General features: G+C 39.4%; 1 protein-coding gene across 2 annotated transcripts in view; it reads right to left on the bottom strand.

Annotated features, from left to right (window-relative positions):
• Window positions 1-22,160, bottom strand: part of DGKH (diacylglycerol kinase eta) — a 158,741-nt gene that overhangs the window by 12,207 nt on the left and 124,374 nt on the right. For both annotated transcript variants that reach the window (XM_061374288.1, XM_061374289.1), the window contains 12 exons: window positions 20,675-20,774; window positions 19,186-19,462; window positions 18,604-18,732; window positions 11,089-11,223; window positions 10,084-10,201; window positions 9,069-9,179; window positions 8,822-8,918; window positions 7,102-7,209; window positions 4,076-4,189; window positions 3,665-3,799; window positions 2,546-2,712; window positions 603-708 (listed from right to left, as the gene is read on the bottom strand). In XM_061374288.1, coding sequence (XP_061230272.1) covers window positions 603-708; window positions 2,546-2,712; window positions 3,665-3,799; window positions 4,076-4,189; window positions 7,102-7,209; window positions 8,822-8,918; window positions 9,069-9,179; window positions 10,084-10,201; window positions 11,089-11,223; window positions 18,604-18,732; window positions 19,186-19,462; window positions 20,675-20,774 — 1,597 coding nt within the window. The remainder of the gene's footprint in view (window positions 1-602; window positions 709-2,545; window positions 2,713-3,664; window positions 3,800-4,075; window positions 4,190-7,101; window positions 7,210-8,821; window positions 8,919-9,068; window positions 9,180-10,083; window positions 10,202-11,088; window positions 11,224-18,603; window positions 18,733-19,185; window positions 19,463-20,674; window positions 20,775-22,160) is intronic.

The raw sequence follows: 22,160 nt of genomic DNA on the forward strand, positions 1-22,160 counted from the left end.
AGCTCTTCAGCCCTGAGAATAGAAAACAAAAATGTTGAATCTATTTCCTGTCTTTTCCCCAAGTTCATTTAATATGATTTTATACAATCCTGAAGATCATCAAATGACCAGCCACCTATAAGATGATTCCACAGTCTAATACCAGGAGAGGACTCTCCTCTTCATTACTCTTGCTGCAAAAAAGCAGTTCCCCTAACTCCCATTCCTGGCATTATTAATACATTTCAGAATCATTGAGCATAATCTCTATCAAATTCATCAGCTATGGGGTGTTTCCCTGTGCATGGGAAGGGCTGAAGCACCTGCTGCTAAAGAGGGCAGCACCTTCAGAACCAAAAGTAACTTTCCCTTTTCTTTCACCTTAGAAAAAGTGAAAAAAGAGGGAGAAGATACAGCATCCATTCATCTGTTAAGTAATTTCATTTAAATTTTAGCATGCGTATGCATATTTAGAAGTCTTGCTTATCAAAAACTTCAAGAATTATCATCCAGCTTGTTATAATATGGGGACAGGGAGTACAATACAGCTCCCACGTCACAAGCTTAAGCACACGGATATTATAGCTTATTTACTTATACATAAATCTCTGTTCTCCCTTTACCTCAGGAAACCTTGGGTTGGCTTTATTTAATGCATGTGAACATGCATTAACAGCGTGAGCAAGCTCCTGCTCCAAGAGGCCATGTATTTTTGCCGCTTCACAGATCCTACAAAAACACAAAAAGGATAAAAATATTTCTTACTCCCTTTAAAGAATAATTCTGAAGAGTACACAACTTTATCAGATGAGAAAATATACAAAGACATGTTTCACAAAACACTTAAAAATATAGTCTCTTACAACAAAAGCTGAAATACAAGTATCTCTTCAAGCAATGCAGCACCTCATATAAATAACATCCATAACACAGATTATTTATTCTGCTAGGAAATACTGTGACAAATTTATGTCTTAGAACATAAAAGCTATGCAAAAATTGTACAAAAAAATGTTCAGGCTGTTAATCCAAATAAGCTTGATAGGAAAATCCCCAGGGACGCTGGGGAGGGACTCTTCATAAGGGACTGTAGTGAAAGGACAGGGGGTCATGGGTTAAAACTTAAACAGGGGAAGTTTAGATTGGATATAAGGAGGAAATTCTTTCCTGTAAGGGTGGTGAGGCACTGGAATAGGTTGCCCAGGGAGGTTGTGAATGCTCCATCCATGGCAGTGTTCAAGGCCAGGCTGGACGAGGCCTTGGGTGATATGGTTTAGTAAGGGTGTCCTTGCCCATGGCAGGGGGGTTGGAACTTGATGATCTTAAGGTCCTTTCCAACCCTAACTATTCTATGATGCTACGATTCTAAAACCCTAGCACATTAAAATAACTTACTTGAAGTTATCTAAAAAAACATTACATCTATTTCACAAGGCATATCCTTCAGATGTGACATTAAAATTGGCTTCAGTCATTTGAGATTATGGGAGGACCAGCTGTAATGACAAGCTCAGGCCACCTCTAGAACAGTAAAGATTTTAAGCTCTCTTGGCTAAACTTCAAGTAATTTATAACCTGAATTATTCTTCTATGCCTACTTAAGTCATCAGTACAGTACAAAAAGAATATGTAGTTCTTCAATTCCATTCTTATATCACCTGTGCAACTCAACACATACACCAAGAATTTCTTTTTATGCTTAAGAGAATTTGTTAGCATGATGAACTGAATAGCAGCTTTGTAAAATGTTCTGATTTAAAAACAAAAATGCTTTTCTTAAAATAATCTCCTTTTTTTTGGTGAAAACTGAAGTGTCTTTATTAATTTGCTTACATCTTAGGAAGAAAGTAGTTCTTGAGAATAAGCAAGACTGTGGGATCAGTTTTATATCATCAGCTCACCACCATCTCAACCCATACAAATTACTGAGGTGTGCAACATCACAGAGATGAGGGTTTTGAGCAGTAAGAATGAAATAGAAAGTTGTATTAACAATGACTGAGTGGATGAATAAAAAAAAGTATGACAACTCTGTGGCAATTTGGGCTCCTTGAGTGTTGCTGTGTTAACTGTTTGCTCATAAAATATTGTAAGAAAGCTTTCAGGTTTGTTGAAAAGTGCTCAACTTTTAGAAATTGTGAGTAAGAAGGCTTTCAGAAGAAGAAAGGTCAGAGATTCAGGTCAGGTGGATAAATCTACATTGTTGACTTCTAAAGCAGACTTCCATGTTTGTTTTTAATACATTCTTGCTTTTGCATAAAATGTGAAGTTTCAATCAAAAGCCTCTCTGTAAAGAAGCTTTCCAGTTTTGTTTCCACTGCTCCTTCAGAAAGTCATTTTTTGCAAGGAAAAAAATTCATAAACACAGAAAAAAAGAATTACAGAATTAAATAAGAAAGTTGAGCCTTAGAAATAAAATAAAACTGAAAAAAATAAGCTGAAACGATTGAGTGGCAAATAAACAAGTCAAAACCAGGGAAAACATTCACTTTTTAAGTCTATGTATGCATTTACTTTCAGTCTTGGTGACCAGGTTGCCAATCTAAACTTCTTGATTTTACTGTACCTTGTAATCAGTTCTTCTGCAGCTTGTGAGCACAGCTGGATGTGTGTAACTTCTTCTTCTGTAGCCAGCTCAACAGCCTGCTGAGGGTACAAGGGAGATCGAATGACGGGTTTACAGGAATCATACTTCTGTTTATCTTCCCAAGACTTCAGGGTGTTTTCAAAGGCCTAATCAAAATGAATTACATATTCAGTTCATAGCACTTAGAGTATTCTTACTTACTAAAAAAATTATATTTTATATAAAATTTTAGTTTAAATTAACAAGATTTTAAATTATTTTAATTTTATATAAATAATGCAATCTGTATAAATAATAAAATTACATTTCATTTTTTTAAAACTTATTCTGGAGAATGAGTCACTTCTGATAGCTCTTTCCCTCTCTCTTCCTCCTCCCCATTATCCTCAAAATGTCTTCCAAAAGAATAAGCACATTTTGTGCAAAGAGCAAGATCAAATCTGAAATTAATAGAGGATTCAAACCTAAAAAATGGTGGGAAAATATAACAAATTTCCTAAAATAGAGTTCAAATGCCATTAACTCCACCTTAAATTCAGCAGTTAGTTAGTGGACAGAGAACTGAAGGGCAGTTATGCCTTTCACACAGTAATCCTAGTGACTTTGTGACTAGGTTTTGCTTGAATTTACGCAACTGTGCTAAAACTTCCAATATGCAATTGTGTGTAGCACACATAAGGAAAAGGAAAAGGGAAGGGGAAAGGGGAAAAGGGAAAGAAGAGAGTGAGAAGGAGAGGAACAGGAGGTATACCAAAAATTTCTACTATTCTTACTATGTATTAATAACAATACAGGAATAGTACTAATAAAAGTCATAAAAGCCAGTAAAGCTTTGTCACTTATACAAAACAACCATTCTCTAGCTGGCTTAATATAGAATCACAGAATGGTTTGGGTTGGAAGGGACCTTAAAGATCATATAGCTCCACCCCACCCCCCCAAATATGGAAATTATATAACTGCAAGAATTCTGTAAGTTATACAAATTGCTATAAATCATTTTTGTAAGCACTGTTTTGTTCATGCTACAACTGAATCAGATTATTACAGAAACCAGTGTTAGTAATACAATCTCATAACACACTTTCTGTAACATACTCTGTCTCGTGTTAGCATCTGAGCTCTGTTTTTATGTATGATCTTAATAACTCCTGGGGGCTGGATCCATGCCTCTCCATCAACTTGCACTGGAACCCCTTCATCACCAAGTATGGTAATCTTTACTGACCGACACTGGAAAAGAACAAACACATTATTTTATAGAGCAATAAGTACTAAAGAAACTGAGAGGCCACCTGAAATATGTTGATTACTAGGAGCTTTGGCTTCCCTCCAGGTTTGTCTCAAGGATGAAGCATTTTTATACTTCATTCATCACTGAAGACAATTTGTTACCCATTAAAATTAAAACAATGTCAGCACTTTATTAATGTATAGGGTGGTGGCCATATTTGCCAGTATCCCAAACTGCTACCAATCATGTTGCGTGCTTTCAAGTGAGAAACAAACCTGAGCTATTCTGTGGTGCTGCAGTTTGATGACTCTTGAAACTGCCATCTGCATGCTGCCAAACACTGCAACAACTTCTAAGATCTTGTCATCGAATGATGGAGCCCCAAATATCTGAAAGGAAAATATTCCATTTTGATTATAAATGTAGTGCATGTTCAGTGAAACACAGATTCATTTACAGATTAGTTTTAGCATTTAAATTCTCTAACTTATTTACTGTAGAATAACTACACTGTCTCTCAAGTCATGGGAGAGAGACACTATAGACAGGAGGCAAATACTATTTTCAAACAGCAATGCTAATAGCATTTCAAATTCTTAATGATGAGGCATATCTTTATATAGGAAGGATGGCATGTTCCAGCATGCAGGTTAAGAAATGTTTTTCAAGACAAGATGAAAGCTGAGTTCAAATCTCTGCTTGGTTAATGTACTTAACATCTAAGAGATTCTTGAAGTTAAGAGGAGTAATGGTGCCTTTTTTCTCAGAAGTGCTTATCTTCTTATGTTCTGAATTCTCTGAAAACCCACATCTGCGTCCAGACTTGGCTTTGTTAAACACAGCTTTCATGCTGAAGAGGATCTTGTTTCCACTCTATACAATTATCCACTGTAAATATGAAAACTGCTTCTATATGGAACAAACATCCTGAATCCAGCCAAGACACTGAATTTCCATGAGCTTATGCAAAGTGCAGCATCTCCCATGTGTGCCATTGCCTCATGGTGTCCTACAAGCAACTTCAGCCATGCTACAGAACAAGTCTTGGGCTGGACTTCAACTGGGTCTGGCAGGAGATGCCATACTAAGGTTACTTGAAGCTTGACATTGCATCCTAATATACAATAAGGAACAACGAGGGAGAAAAATCATCAGGAGAAAACAGTCCAGGAGTTTAACGGTTAGAGAGATCACTTCTCTGAATGGTACACGGACTACCTCAGTTGGCATCTTGGGCAGAAAAAGATGCATCAGAGACACCTGAGACCAGACTGGAGAAAACCTCTGAAACGAGCCAAAAAGCCACAACTAGCTGGGTCCTGTCCCTGACAGAAGGATTCCAGGAGATGAAGAAGAACCCAAACAATTCTATTATTTGATTCTGTAAGAGGGTTCCAGGACTATGTAATCCACATAGTGTCAGCAGCAATGGCTCAGGGAAGAAAAGGATGGGAAAGAGGGCAAGGGCTTTGGTCCCTGATGCCCACTGTGCCAGTGGGAGCCTTCACCCAGGGCAGTGAGTGGTGGCTTCAGCCAGGAGGCTGAGGAAGGCTTCCAGGGAAAGGGCTGCACAGCACAGCTGCCATAGTTTAGTGCCACATCCAGGTGACAATGCCCTTCAGAGTATCCCAGGATTCCACACACAGGTCTTGAGCAGGCAAGTGTCAAATGCAACTTTACTGGGCATAGTATGTTTTGAACCACAGAGTTTCTCCACCTGAATTTTTCCAGTCTCCATGGAAATTTTTCTGTTTTTCACATGGGGATGTGAATGTCTTGAAAAGATTTAAGATGGGGATTCTGTAATTCAAGGGAAAAAATATGGAGAGTCCTTGATCTAGCTTTAACAAGTATAACTGACATCTACAGGGCTAGTTCTTCATGGGTTAAGAAAAAGTAGTTGTAAAGTTTCATTAATTTTGTGCTTCCAATTTATCAAAAGGATGGATAAACCACAACTCAGTCTGCTGTGTTTCTCCACCAGTGAAACATATCTGTACTAAAACCAAACCAGTTTATTTTTTTTTAAAGGCAACCAAATCTCTATGGATAATTGTTCAAGAAACAACCCCCTCCTCTCTGGCTGCAGGTCATGTTTTAAGCCATCTTCTGGACAACAAAAAAGCATCCCTAAACCAGCCTCGCTCAAGTCAGTCAGTGTGCAGATGCCTTCCTTAGCTCACCAATAGTGCTTCAGTGCTTTGTCTCTCCCTATCTTTCTTTTGTCCAGATAAGCAGAACCATCAGCACCCTAGACCACCACCACCACCTCTGATGACCAGTCACTCAAGACTACACTGAAGCAGTGCATTACGCTCCTAATTCTTCAAACCATGTCACTTTGCTGGCACATCTGATTAATTACTAAAGACTGAATACCAGTAAAACTGACCCAAGACACACACATTTGCTATACACCAGTATGACAGCTAGGGCAGATCTTCATTTCAGTAAGGCAGTCCAGAAATTAAAATTAACTCTTGAGCAGGAGCTGAGCAGACATTAGAGATGCCTTAAAGTTATGAATATGAACACAGAGTATATAAAAACTTTAGATATCCATAGTGAAATGTAAACGCAACTGCCATCCTCTGACATATACCAAAAATAAAAACACTGAAACATGTTTAAATATATTTTGTGACTATTATATGTATGTTTATATATACTTATATATATAAAAAAGCAAAGGATAATAACTCACAAGAAACTAAAGCATTTTTGCAAAAAATTCCTGGATTGTTTACATTAAAATCACTAGCTAATTTGCAATTACAGTTTTAGGTGATTCAGACCTCACAAATACTAAATCAGGACATGCAAAATTAGGATAACCTGCTGGTAATTACAGTTGTTACACTGTGTGTGAAGTGGATGGCAGCAGTAAGATGGCTTCAAGTTGTAAGACATTTAGGTATCTATGTAGTGTAACATTTCTTAGGAGATGTGAGAAAGAAGGGAAAAAATATTAACCTTAAAATATTTTGGAATCTTATTGAAAATAGTGTTTTAAAACCACTCCAATATTAGTCCCTAAGTGCATCAGTCCTCATTCTCTGAATCACCATGCCTTAGTCCAAAACTATATGAAGAACACGAGGAAAATTCAGATATAACCTGGTAGTGATTATCCTTGTCCACCTTGCTTATTGCTACAATATAGGTAACAGAGGAATTTATGCTTTCAGAAACCTTATTTACAGGAGTTTATAAAACAATATTGACAGAAGATACGTGTAAGAGTAGTTCATGGTATTTATTGCTGGTTTCACCCAGGTTACTTCTCTTTAATGTTACTCACATCATCTTCCTTGGTTCCACCCCAGAAATTAGTCCCACCAGCATAGCTGGGAATGTTTAGCACAGCTATGCCCTGCAGACTGGGAAGGGGGATGTACTGTCCGTCACACTGCAATGGATAAAAGCTCATTCAGTATACAAATAACATGATAAAAGTCAAAAGTCCAGTCCTGCAGCAGTGCCCCAGGTATGGATTTGAAGCAAGTCAGAAACATAAGGTCACAAATGCTGGATGCAGGTGTCACTTCAAGGATTATAAATTTATGGGTGAGGTTGTCTTTTAAGAAGATTACCAGTCCCACAGAAGGATCTTAAAACAATACAAATGAAACGGAAATCCTCAGAAAATAAGGACGAAATCTGTACCAATTTTATCAGGAGGAGAAAGAGATGCAAAATTATTTCCAGAACGTGTTTAGTGCTCTTTTTATAATTTAATCTCAGCAACAAGGCAGAATTTAACATTTTAATCACAATGTGACAGAATCCAAACTAAGCTGTGATATTAATAGATGCTGCACAGTCATTTGTATTGTAGTAGAGGTCTGCCTCCAAATTCCTGAAACTGGTATTTTTAATTTTCCAACGCTGTGTGCCTCATCATACTTTTAGCATAAGGCTAATATTATGCAAGGCAATACTAAATGTGAAATTTCTACTTGCTGGTTTGCTTCTAGAAATAGTAAGAAATAATTATGGAAAGGTCAGATTTCAATGCCTTATTGAATCTTATTCGAACCTTATTGAAAAGATCCTTAAATTAGAATTCTATCTGCAGCATACATAACGTTCTTTCCTGTCATTATATTTGCTAACTACTGCATAACTCCTTGATAATTACTCAATCCTTAGCTAACAGCAATCTGCTGCTACCAATCAAAATAATTCTAAGTCTCAGGGGAGTTAGGAAGAGTTCCAGTAACTTAAAATTATTCTTTCAACTTAAGAACTTATCTTCATATAAGTAACCTGACCTTCCATATGAAATATTTAGCAGGAAATAAAAAGAGAAACTATGTATGCTCTCTGTCAAAATCCAACCTAGTTATTCTTCAGATGAAAATAACGGTAACCACGTCACAGTTTTTTCTGCATTTGGTAATCATTTGTATCTCCTTTAAGTTCCCAGTATCATGAAGAAGACTTAGATTTGGTGTTAGAACTTAAAACACAAAAAATAACTACACTTAGATAATTTACACTGCATTTGTTGTTGCTGTTATATATCTTGTTTCTTTTGTGTCACTCTCTCAAGCACCTATTAGAGTATTTGACTAAGATGATCTCTGTGGTCTCCCTATATGTGTAATCAAGCTTTCAGATAGTTTGGAATGAACCTGAAGGATTAAGGCACCTTATTCTTTCTGTGTGTTCATTTCTGTTATTGTTCTTAAAACTAGGTCTCCCCCTTTCATACAGTGAACATTAAGAAACATATCTAACTATGCAATAGATTATTTAATACCACCCTCCTCCCCGCCCAGAAAAACATTAACTACCAGAAACATTTTACTGGAGATTTTGAGATATTTAAGTACTGACATTTTACTCCAAAAAAGCACATGGGGAGCCACCTCCTACACATCACAGTTTTACAGAGTGCATCTGAGGTCAGCTTGTGTTGACACAAGAACTCTAAAAAGGTTTCAAGGGGAAGCCCAGATTCTTCACTACACGTTGTGCAAGCAAAAATACTCATTTTCCCCATAAATAAAATTTACCTCAAGCTGAACTTTCTGTTCTAAGTTCTTGTAAGTTCTCTGCAGCAGCTCTTTTGTGCCAAGAACTCCATACCACATCATGTTTTTTGTCCTACTTCTGAAAGCACATTAAAAAAAAAGGTTGCATTTTGATATACACACATTATTATGTCTTGTATTTGTAGGATAAGAAAATGTTAAGAAATTAAAATAAAGCAAAAAGAATGTACTGAAAATGCCTTGGCTCTGCTACTGACAGTGATATTACCTGCACTTTTCAGGATGCTCCTCTCGCTTGTTATTAAATTCTAGTGAAATTTTTGCATCTAACCCAATTCCAAAGTAGTTGTTCATGACACATTTTTCTGAATATCCCTCCCTGTTAGAAGAAAAGAGATAATTAGGTGTATGTTTGTACAGTACCTGCACACACAGAACTTTGATTGTGGTTGATCTCAGAACAGATACCAAGAGAAGTCAAGAGATGTTTTCCCTGAATCTCCCTGAGGAAACCCAACGGCACTTGAAGAGAAAGACTGACTGCTAGCTCCTTTGCAAGGGCAAGTTATTCCCTGTAGGGCAAAGAAGAAACTGTGCCACACCCCCATCCACCACTGTCTCTACCATACCTAAAGTAAGAGTGGGATACAATGAAAGAGCTGCTTCAGGCATGTCTCTGAGAAAGCAGCACTGCACCAGGCCAAGCACCCAGGCTGTGTTTAGGCATGCTGGTGCTAGATGTTTGGCTGATGCTGCTGGCTCAGCAGTACTTCGTTGTAGGGGGGCTGTGGCCCACAGTGCAGATACCATCCATAACTCTATGCCAATGCTACACCCAGTTCTGGGAAGCAGAGACAGCTTAGGACATTAAATTTCCATCTCACTGATCCAGCCCTTATGGGAACACTTCTTCCCCCACTACAAAGTGCCCAGACCTGCTTTAACATCTTGCTCATGGTTGAGCTTGAGTTCAGGCCAGCAGTTTTGGCAGGAAAACACAGCTCTGAAGGACTGCTATTGTCCTCCTCCCACAGTGAGTGAGCAAGAGGTAAGTAAGCAAATGCCTCCTATTATTTCTGCTGCTGCAAGACAGTTTTGCACTATTCATAACTAAAATGGCACAATACAACCTGTTTTCAGACCTTAAGGTCTACTGACAAATGATAGCAAACAAGAAACAATAAGAAAAAAAAACTGAAAAAAGGTTCAAATAAAAGAAAAAAAAAAGTTTAAGAAAATCAAACTAAAGCAAACCAGCATATTTGAAAAAAAGTATTTCTTACAGGGAATCTGGATCCGGGTCAATGAAGGGCGTAGCACCAAATGGATCAATGTTTGCTAACAACATTTTGCTAATAATTGAACTTCCTGCAATAGAAGCAGCTAGACCAGCCCTCAAACCTGATTAAAAGAAACAAACAAACAAAATTGTATTTTGATAAACAGAGAAACATATATTTTCATAATATAAGCCAGATAGAAACAAAATTCATTAAATCAGTGACTGCATTTCAATTTCAATTTATACCTATTTTGGTTATCTTTTCAGGTCTCTGGCTCTCTTGAGCAGAAAAGCAGCTATGCTGCAGTGCAGTGGCTGACTTCAGGTGCCACCATTGAGAAAGAAAAAACCCAAAGAAATTCATGAATTCAGGCTGATTTCAGGAGAAGAGAAGGCTCCAGGGAGACCTTATTGTGACCTTTCAAAATATAGAGGGCTCTTGTAAGAAGCACTGAGAGACTTTTCAACTGGGCCTGTAGTCACAAGATGAGGGGTAATGGTTTTAAACTAAAAGAGGATGGATCTAGTTTAGATATTATGAAGAAATTCTTCCTTGTGAGGGTGGTGAGGCACTGGCACAGGCTGCCCAGAGAAGCTGTGGCTGCCCCATCCCTGGCAGTGTTTGAGGCCAGGTCAGATGGGGCTTGAAGCAATCTGGTGTAGTGGAAGCTGTCGTGCTCATGGCAGGGGGCTGGACAAGGTGATTCTCAGAGGACCCTTCCAATCCAAAGCACTCTGTGATTCTATCATTTTAAGGTCCTGAATTTCATTTTTCATCCTCCAGAATCAGACACAACACTTCTGCTGCATCCAGTGTTGTGCCAAGTGATCAGGAATCTTCTACATTATTTTGCATTTCCTATTATATGATACAGCACAAAAGCGTGCATGTTGGTTCAAGCAAATTCAGGGCATGAAGTAAAAATCCTTATTTGCCAGCAAGCAGGGGAACAGAAGGCAATATTAAAGGAGTGTTAGAAACAGCAGATTTCAAAATTATAACTACCTGGGCAGATAATCCTAGTGTTAAGCACTGGGAGATTTTCCTTGCTTGCAGCCAAAGCTGGAGCGGAGAAAGAGCCTGTCTGAGAATGGATACCTCGGCTTGTACGTCGATCTGGAGATCTTGGTGCAGTTTTAACTGTGCAGAAGAAGTAAAAGGCCTATTATGACATTACCAAATACATAGTAGTTACAGCCCTGAAAATATTTCAAAATCATTAATCTAATCTGTTACCATTCGGTGACAAATATCCTTCCCTCACACCACAGTTTTTCTTCTAAGTATAGGCAAAATTCAGAAAAGGATCAAGCACAAGCACAAATTTAAAGGAACAAGTGTGCATGGCATTCAGCATGACGAGTCTCCAAGTTATGCTTCAAACTACTAGCAAAACCACAATTATATCCACCTGAAAATGCAATAGTATTTAATGTTGTTGTAAGCTTCTGATAAGCATGTTATTGCGGTAATACAGATTTAAACTTCAGTTCAATCTCCATTTACTTATATATACCTAAATTATGCAGTACATTATTAATTATGACAATTTTAATATAGGTAGCTATTCTAACCCACAGGCCATGGAAATACATGATCAAGAGCCATACTATTTGCTTCAAGCAGCTAAAATGGGCCCCTGCCTGCATCAGGTTTCTGAAAACATCAGACAAACTTCTGACATCTTTATCTACAGCCAAACTGAAAACTGCAAGTGAAGGGGAAAAGCCATGTTAAGACATACTTGTCTTTTGCAGGTACAGAGATGATGGGGGACATCAAATTCCTGTTATTTATTTTTCTCACATAAAAACCCAAACAACCAAACAAAACCCAAACCTCAGCAGCTCCCAACATAATTCAAATAACTTCTTTGTTAAAATTCTCCAGGAGATGCATCAATATAACCTTGTGACAGATAGCAAGGTTTGGCAGCTGATGTAACCGCTGGTGACAAAGGCTCAGGAAAAAGGAAGGGGAAAGAGAAGATGTTCACAAAGAGTAACTGGTAGCTTGCTGAGGCCAGTTATCCCTGGGCCTGCCTCTGGAGGTGATGAAGGATGATAGGCTTTTCAGAGAGCTGACTTCAGGTGCTGTTAATTCACCTCCCTGCAAGGACTTGTTTCATGCTGACTGAGAATATGCTTGTGCCTGCTGTAGCCTGCGGAAGTTGATCTTTGTGAAATTCAGCCCCATCAGATGTAGCCAGAAACTGGTGCCCCAGGGAAGAAAATGTGGGGATTACCAAATGTTTTGCTACAGCATTTCCATGTGCATGTAGAAAGCCTTTGCACACCAGATGATCATAGACAGACATTTCTTGGCTATCTCTGCTCCATGTTATTTCACATGTTAAAACTACTTCAGCTTAGGACAACTTCAACCTTGAGCATCTGAAGAAGCTCAGAACAAAGAATGAAATTATTTCAAAGTGATTTGATATATTCCTCTCAAAACCTGAAAACCAATTCAGCAAAAATAGAGCAATTGGGACTAGCACCAAGAGAACAGAAGAAAAACACCAGCAGGACTGTGGTGGTAAGGATAAAGTATGCCCTTTTTTTGTGGCAGAAGGGGGACGGATCACATCAATCATGAAAGTAATGTGGGTATACTGGATGAAGACACTAATGGGAAGAAAATGCAGAGTGGGAAAATCTACACAAAACTAGTAACAAGAACCAGGGTTTAGAAATTGTGCTCAAATCAACTCAGGCCAGGATTCAGGCATTTATGTTTTTTTGAACTGATGACAATCTAGCACAGAACAGTCAATGAAATGGCAAATTCTTCACGCTCCTGTATCGTAGGAGTAAAATTACACACCTTTCTGGATGACTTACTACAGTCAAACGGAAATTATTAGACACAGGACAGGGACAAGAGGGTGACCTTTTTTTGGACCATTTTATTTGAAAAGTCTGACCAAGTGGACTAACAGCTCCTCCTGAATTAAACATAACAGCTGTAGCAGTTATCAAAAAATGCTATAGTACTGCACAATAACAACACAACACAAGGATTTGTACCTGTGCACAACACTGAAATGATGTTAAAAAATGAAAGTGATTAAAAACTGCAAGTGATATCTAACAAGAGTTATTAAATATTTAGGTGAAGGTAATTAACATATGGAAAAATATTATCTTCATCGAATGACCAGGAAGATCCTCGGAGGATATAATATAATATTCAGAATAAAATTAACATTCATTTTTCATAATGCTACTGAAAAATTCACAGCGTGGTTCACACAGTCTGTTCTCCCTGTATTTGGGAACAAGTCAGTTACATTAAATAGGAAAATCAACAGAACAGCTGCTCTTTATTTGACAGATGAGACTCATGGGGATAACTGCAATAATGACAAACTTTTGCTGTTCATGCTCTGATAAAAACAAGAGCCCTAATGCATAAAACTGGTGTTTCATTGCAGATAATTGAATTCATGTTTCATGCTTTGTCCCTAAAGACCTATCTTCCACTGACAGCACTAACATGCACTCTATTTCGCACATATCAGATATATGTCTCCCCGATAAATGCAGAAATTGTATCACCAAGAAACAAGGGGTTTATATACATTTCTACATATGGATATACATATGTGTGCATTTTGTCTTATTATACATTTATGGCAATAGGATGAGATCATCTGTAGGGCCAGAAACCTTTAGGATCTACTGTTCAAAATGGACAATCAACAAGCATTAATTCCTATAAGCAAGGGAAAAGGAGAGGGGCTAGTGAAGAGACAATCACTGGAGAAAGTTTGACATCCATTCCTGGAAAACAGGAAATGTGAATTTTTGAATCCAGAGAAGCCCCAAGAAGCTAATGCTTTATTTCTAAGTTAGGAGCTATCAACACAGGCACCAGCTTCAGAGTAGAGCCTCATGAGGACACCACCTTTTTAGGATGTTGGTGTGGGTTAGGGTAACAGGAGGAGATAAAAATCCCAAACATTTTACCTCCATTTGCCACAGGAAGTTGCTCACCAAATATCTAGAGAACGGGTTTTGCTATCCACCAGCTACCATTGTATCTCCATGACTTACAGATCATCTCAAGATCTCTCTGTCCACTTTGATAATAGGACAAAGACTGAAATTTCCACCTATAGTAAGAAGCAGCTTTCCAAAAATTATGATGCAGTTGAGACTACTGAATCTGGCACACCAACTACCAGTCAACACAAGATGCAGTATTGACATTTGTGATGGATAATGTCCAAACATGACCTCTGGCTGGATTGACTTGGTGCCAAGAAACCAAGAAATAGAAGAGGTAAGTGAGGGTCCCATATACAAAATCATCCTTCCTTTTTCTACTTCAGCCACTCACTGACAGACTTCATAAGGGACATATGAAGGACAGATTTTATCCTGTCATTTGAATGTGGGAATCAGTACTATGCTATTTCAGGAGATGACTATTCTCTAAATGTCATTTTACACACAGTAACAAACACTGAATAGCCAAAAGGAAAGTTTAATGATGAAATGGGCTATGACTTTATGAAAATGCTACCTTCCAAGCGATTTGTTTTAAACACAGATCACTCAGTATTCTGATTGCTTTGTAGAATACAACAAATAATACAACGTGGATGCACCATCCCTGGAGATATTAAGGCCAGGCTGAATGTTCTTCTGGGCAACCTGATCTAGTTGAAGATGTTCCTGCTCATCACATGGGGGTTGGACCAGATGCCTTTTGGAGGTCCCTTCCAACCCAAACTAACCTATAATTCTGTGATTCTAAAAACCAGCACAGGCTACCCATGCCCTCTTCCTTTTTTTTTTTTTGAAGACTAACCTGCAGAGACCCGCAGTGAGGACAGAATGAAGCTCCTGCAGAAAAGCAGGAGCAGTTACACAGCAGCAGGTGATAGTCCATCCAACCAAGGAAAGAGCAGCTAGGAGGCTTTACACCTTGAAAAGCAATAGTAACTTGGTATAGTGGTTTGCTATATGTCTTGCTATACAGCATCCAGTAGCCATGGGTAACTAGCTGGACTAATGACCTGTATTTGCAACAATAATGTGAGGATTTTTTCATAGGAAGGAACTTTGGTTCCAATTTCTGTTCTGGATTAGCCAAATACCAGGGGTGACCTTAGCACTGCTGTTTCTCAGGAGACTTCCATGCTCCAGTTTCTGTTACATTCTTTCCTGCTTTAGACTGTTCCACTTCATATAGAAGACTTAAGCATTCATTCTCTCTGTTCCAGTAACTGTCTCAAGGAAAGTTCCCAGCTGAGACACCAGGGTTTTGTTGTCCATGCAATGAATAAATATGTCTGTTTCACATAATTTGAAACACCTCAACAGAAATGACTAACATGAATTCCTATAATATGCCCTCAAAATGCCTATAACTGAGACATGTCACCATTACCTAGGATCTAGTCCCTGATCACATCCATGTAGAAAGGTGGATTAAATGCAGACACTTCTCTCTCCAATAAATACCTTCTCAGTTTTGTAAATACACTCCAAAAGACTGCTCATCTCATCTCCTGCTTTTTTTCCCTTAACTTTTATTTATCCAAATCTATCAAAATCTGTGACTAGTTTGCAGTGAAATAAGATGCTAGTATTTTTAATTACGGAGCCAACTGTGCTCCATAATGCAACATTCCAGGTCCCCAAGGTGCTTCCTTCCCTATAAAAAAAACTTTACGGGGGTATGATATAATAGGCATCACAGAAACATGGTGGGATGGTTCCTATGACTGGAGTGTTGGAGTGGAAGGTTACAGACTCTTTAGAAAAGACAGGCCCGGCAGGCAGGGAGGGGGAGTTCCTATTTATGTTAGGGATAGGCTGGAGAGTATGGAACTCTGTCTGGGGACAGGTGAGCAGTCAACAGAGAGTTTGTGGGTCAGGGTTAAAGGGAGAACAACGATGGGAGGCATTACTGTGGGGATCTGTTACAGACTGCATGATCAAGAGGACTCTGTGGATGAAGTGCTCTATAGGCAGATAGAAAAAGCCTCACGCTCACAGGCCCTTGTTCTCATGGGGGACTTCAACCACCCTGATATCTGTTGGAGCGACAGTACGGCCCGGCACAAGCAATCCAGGAGGTTCCTCGACTGTGTGGAAGACAACTTCCTCTGCAAGTAATAGAGGAACCGACAAGGAGAGGTGCCATGCTCGACCTTTTGCTCACCAACAGGGAAATGCTGGTTGGAAATGTGATGCTCCAGGGCAGCCTTGGTTGTAGCGATCATGAGGTGGTCAAATTTGAGATCCTCAGGACAGTGAGAAGAGCATGCAGCAAGCTCACTGCCCTGGGCTTCAAGACAGCAGACTTTGGCCTCTTCAGGAACCTGCTTAGTAAGGTTCCATGGGATATAGCCCTAGAGGGCAGAGGGGCCCAAGACTGTTGGTTGATATTCAAGGATCACCTGCTACAAGCTCAGGAGTGTTGCATCCCAACTAGAAGGAAGTGCAGCAGGAGGGCCAGGAGACCTCCTTGGATGGATCAGGAGCTGCTGAGGAAAACTGGAAGGAAAAAAGAGGCTTATAAAAGGTGGAAGCAAGGACAGGCAGCCTGGGAAGAATACGGGGATGTTGTCTGGGAAGCTAGGGACCAGGTTAGGAAAGCTAAGGCCCAGTTAGAATTAAACTTGGCTAGGGATATTGAAGACAACAGGAAGGGATTCTGTAGGTATGTAGTGAATAAAACACAGACTAGGGCAACATAGGCCCCATCCGGAAGCTATTGGAAGAACTGGCTACACAGGATTTGGAGAAGGCTGAGGTTCTGAATGACTTCTTTGCCTCAGTCTTCACTGGCAAAGGCTCTGACCACACCACCCAAGCCTTGGAAGGCAGACACAGGGACTGTGAGAATGAAGACCTTGGGCCCACTGGAGGAGAGGATCTGGTTCCAGACCATCTTAACAACCTGAACATGTACAAGTCCATGGGTCCTGATGAAATCCATGCGTGGGTCTTGAAGGAGCTGACAAATGAAGTTGCTAAGCCACTGGCCATCATAGTTGAAAGATCATGGCAGTCAGGTGAAGTTCCCAACGACTGGAAAAAGGGAAATATAACCCCCATTTTCAAGAAGGGGAAAATGGAAGACCCAGGGAACAGTCAGTCTCACCTCTGTGCCTCACAAAATCTTGGAGCAGATTCTCCTGGAAGGCATGCTAAGGCACATGATAAACAACAGGGTTCTTGGTGACAGCCAGCATGGCTTCACTAAGGGGAAATCCTGCCTGACCAATTTGGTGGCTTTCTATGATGGGGCTACAGAACTGACAGACAGGGGCAAAGCAGTTGATGTCATCTACCTGGACTTGTGTAAAGCATTCCACACTGTCCCACACAACATCCTTGTCTCTAAATTGGAGAGACATCAATTTGATTGGTGGACCACTTCACACCATGAAGAACTGGCTGGATGGACGCACACAAAGACTTGTGATCAATGGCTCAATATCCAGCTGGAGACCAGTAACAAGTGGTGTCCCTCAGGGATCGGTGTTGGGACCGGTCTTGTTCAACATCTTCATCGCTGACATGGACAGTGGGATTGAGTGCGCCCTCAGCAAGTTTGCCGATGACACCAAGCTGTGTGGTTCGGTTGATACGCTGGAGGGAAGGAATGCCATCCAGAGGGACCTTGACACGCTTGTGAGGTGGGCTGATGCCAACCTCATGAAGTTTAACCATGCCAAGTGCAAGGTCCTACACCTGGGTCAGAGCAATCCCAGGCACAGCTACAGGCTGGGCAGAGAAGAGATTCAGAGAAGCCCTGCGGAGAAGGACTGGGGGTACTGGTCGATGAGAAAATGAACATGAGCCGGCTTCAGTGTGCGCTTGCAGCCCAGAAAGCCAACCGTATCCTGGGCTGCATCAAAAGGAGCGTGACCTCCAAAAGGAGGGTCGAAGGAGGTGATCCTGCCCCTCTACTCTGCTCTCGTGAGATCTCACTTGGAGTATTGTGTGCAGTTCTGGTGTCCTCAACATAAAAAGGACATGGAACTGTTGGAACAAGTCCAGAGGAGGGCCACGAGGATGATCAGGGGATGGAGCACCTCTCGTATGAAGATAGGCTGAGAAAGTTGGGGCTGTTCAGCCTGGAGAAAAGAAGGCTCTGTGGAGACCTCATAGCAGCCTTCCAGTATCTGAAGGGGCCCTATAGGGATGCTGGGGAGGGACTCTTCATTAGGAACTGTAGTGACAGGACAAGGGGTAACAAGTTAAAACTTAAACAGGGGAAGTTTAGATTGGATATAAGGAAGAAGTTCTTTCCTGTTAGAGTGGTGAGGCACTGGAACGGGTTGCCCAGGGAGGTTGTGAATGCTCCATCCCTGGTAGTGTTCAAGGCCAGGTTGGATGAAGCTTTGGGTGACATGGTTTAGTGTGGGGTATCCCTGCCCATGGCAGGGGGGTTGGAACTAGATGATCGTAAGATCCTTTCCAACCCTAACTATTCTATGATTCTATGATAAAAAGACTGCCTAATTTTAAATCATTTTAATCCTCATTTACTCACCTGATAGGGACTCAAGTTCCTTTGTATCTTCCTCCTTTTCCTCTTCTTTGGATTCATCCAATTCTTTGCTATATTCTACCGGTGACTGGTTCACTTGTTCTTCACTATGAGCATTCTGCTCATCCACAACTGCTTATTAAAAAAACAAAGACAGAAAGTTTCAAGATTTTAAAAGAAAAATTGCATGCACAGAAAATCAGCTTCTTTTTTTTCTGTAGCTTCAAGTTTAAAAAGACTAAGAAAAGATTTGTATTGCCAGTTCAATGAAAAAGAGTTTAGCAATCCTTTGCCCATTGATAAAGATTTGCTGCCAGAAATTTTCGTTTTGTGGAGGATAATAGTTACAAAAGAAGCACACTTTTATATGTGCACACATGTGCATACATATGTATTCATATATGCAGTCATCAACATCCAGACAAGCTGCATTTCTTTTCCTTGCAGCTTGAAATATGCACATAATTTCAGCTATGGAACAATGTAGAAATCAAACTTTAATAATGAAAACTTATGCTATTAAAAAAAAACCCAAACAAAACAACATTATTCTATCAGTAAGGATTAGATGTCATTGATGTGCACCTTTTTCTGCTTGTTCAATGATCTGCCTCACAGCCTTCTTCAAGCTGTTTGCCCTCAACATTAACTGTTCCCTTGGTTTGAAGAGTTTCTGGGTGGAAGACTTTGAGACACACTCTGCTAATTGCTCTTTACTTTCAGACAAGGATTCTTCACTTGAAAATTCCTCTGCTTCTTCTTCCACAATGGGGGGAGTGATGCCTGGGAGAAGGGGAGCAGCCTGAGCTTCTGTGTGAAGAGCCTGGAGCAACAGGTCTAGCTTCTCATTTAACTCGGAGCACTAAGTGCAAAAGAATACACATAGAGAAAAAAACAGTGAACGTGAACATTTTCAGGAGATAAAGAAGCGATTATATTTAAAGCTGTAGGTGTCTTAAGTGTCTATGTAATTGTTTATGTAAAATCCAAATTTAGGTTCAACACATTGCAATATCAGAGTATGAGTGGTCTGCTTGTTTTTTTTGCCAGACATACCCTGTGGCACCCAACCAGATTAGAGCAATTACAGCCAAAAACCCCTACACTCAGATTAAAATAACACACCATGCTGAACTCAGCCTGACACATAACTAGAGTACGGATTAGATCTTACTCCTCTCCCAGTGGTCTGCAGCACAGAGAATCGTCACAGATCTGCCTACACTATGTATTATAAGAAATTATGGGTGCCCAGTACCCCAATTTGGAGAGATAATCTGTGGGTACATGCCCAGCTGTTAGATTGAGACACATGAGGTTGTTTTTGCAACACAGCTGTACATTTAAGCAAGTAAGTTGACACAGAGCAAAGTGTCTCAAGCCAGAACCAAACAGCAAACACCTCAAACACCCATCACTAGCAGTTGCTCTTTCCAGGTACACTGGAGAAGAGGTGATTTTTCATATTTAAGGGAAAGGAAACCAACAGTGTCTGGCCTTGGAACAGTAAAAAAGAAAAGCTCGGTTTCTAAAATGTGCACTGAATAGAAATTTTACCCACAAATTGCCATTTAGCAAGTACGTTTCCTGACTCTCAGATTGGTAGTGATTTTGTTTTCTTCTCATCCTTTTCAGCTCATGTAAATTTTGTGCCTCATACCAAATACTTTTGTTGTTCTGAGGTTTTCTTTCCAATGCTTTCACAACACAATCTTTACAATTTGAAGCTTAAACCATTATTTTTAACACCGTTGCCTCTCTTCCCTACATTCTCTCAGCATACTGTCTTCGTTATCCCATTGTTTTCTCCTAATGCAAAATATTTCCTTTTGTTTCTATGTACATTGCCATGAACTTCATCCTTTATGAAGGAAAAAGTACAAACAGCATTTATAGAGATCTCAGAGTTTAAAGCTGGCTTAGAAATAACTGTTCTATGCAAGAAGAAAAGACGATCTTCAAGTCATTGGTTGAAGTGAAAGCCAGGCTGGGCATCCTGGAGCAATTTGAACACCTAAGAGCTATAAACATCGAAACCCCACAACTTTAAACCAGAATACAGTCACAGTCTTACTTTAATGGCCATGGCATCAGCTTCCTCTGCATTTTCCACTGGTTTTTCATAAGTCTTCCCTATTTTGGCAACAAAGTCCTTTACAGTTTCACATAATATTCTTCAGGTAAAAAAAGGAGAGGAGAGAAATCAAATGAAATAAAATAGGTATGTTTTGAATATTACATTCTTTTGGCAATTTATTTGTATGCACATTGCTGTAAATTATTCTTGTTGGAAACTGAACTCTGTGATCATACTTGCAAAGCTGATGATATTCGTTTCCATGGCTTTCAAAATTCAAGTGATAAGCTTTAAACCAAAAACTCTTCCTACCTTTTACTTAAGGCTTTGCATACATTGTACCTCAGTCTCTTATTTTTAAGAACTGAAAGCAACATGACTAATTCTACCCATTCCCTTGCTTGCACACCTTCCATAACAGAGGAATTAGCAAACTTGCATTCACTGTGATAACTTCAAACAGAGTCTTGCAAACTCCCATACAAAGTTAAAGTCTGGAAACCATGGAGAAAACCTGCTGTCTTCAATGGAGCTCTTCTTACACAAATCCCACTGCACTGCTTGTGCTTTTGAGCCACAGCTGACACTGAGGCATATCCATGCAAACTACAGCGCCTGCAATGAGTCTTCATTGTGTAAATCAGAGAAAGACTTGGTTATTATTACCTATACTGCAGATAGACAGCAAACTTACCAACATGGCACGGATAACTGCTTAGTACTGTTCATTTTGTTGAAATTTATTTGACAGAAATTAAATAAGTTTAACCAGATACAGACCTAATTTAGAATCTGGAGTTATAATAGTATCCTGCAGTTTCATTTTCAACATGTGCTACGTATACTTTAGAAACAAAATTTTATTAACTTGCTTTTAGCAAAAAAGGAAGTGATCTAATGACATTCAGATGTATTTTTTAAGATTCTATCACTGTTCTTTAGCATATTGCAAAATGCAAGATTATTTCTTTTTCTGCACAGTGAAGGTATACACAGAATACTTCTGATCTCAGATGATATCCATAATGTGCCAAGTAATTATTTTCATTTTTAAGTGTTTAAATTTGGAGAAAAGAACCCTTTTGTCTGAGATCACTATTTATTAAATTGACATAGCTATGACAAAGCTATCTAGCCTGAAGTTCTACTTCACGTTGAAGCTGTTTGTCCTCTTAAAGATATAGATAAAGCTATGCATAAAGCAAAACACAAGACATGTAATGTTAAGCGATCAAATGTAAGTTTCATATATAAGCTGCATGCGATGTGGAGTGATTTAAAATCACTTTGCATTATGTGATTTTTTAAATGTGGATGTGTTTAGTATAAAGCTATCCATTACAATTGTGCCATATGAAAATTTCGCAGAAAAAGAACATCCACTCTAAAAGGTATAAATCAAGATAGATTAAGGCAAGCCAGTTGGGCCAGACATAAGAAAATCAGGCTTAGACAGAAGGTTATTATAGTGATGATGTTACAC

The sequence above is a fragment of the Neopsephotus bourkii genome, unplaced genomic scaffold (assembly GCF_033783945.1).
Source record: "Neopsephotus bourkii isolate Nb327-2 ecotype Australia unplaced genomic scaffold, CSIRO-AGI_Nbou_v1 NB_1637, whole genome shotgun sequence".
NCBI classification, from domain to species: domain Eukaryota; kingdom Metazoa; phylum Chordata; class Aves; order Psittaciformes; family Psittacidae; genus Neopsephotus; species Neopsephotus bourkii.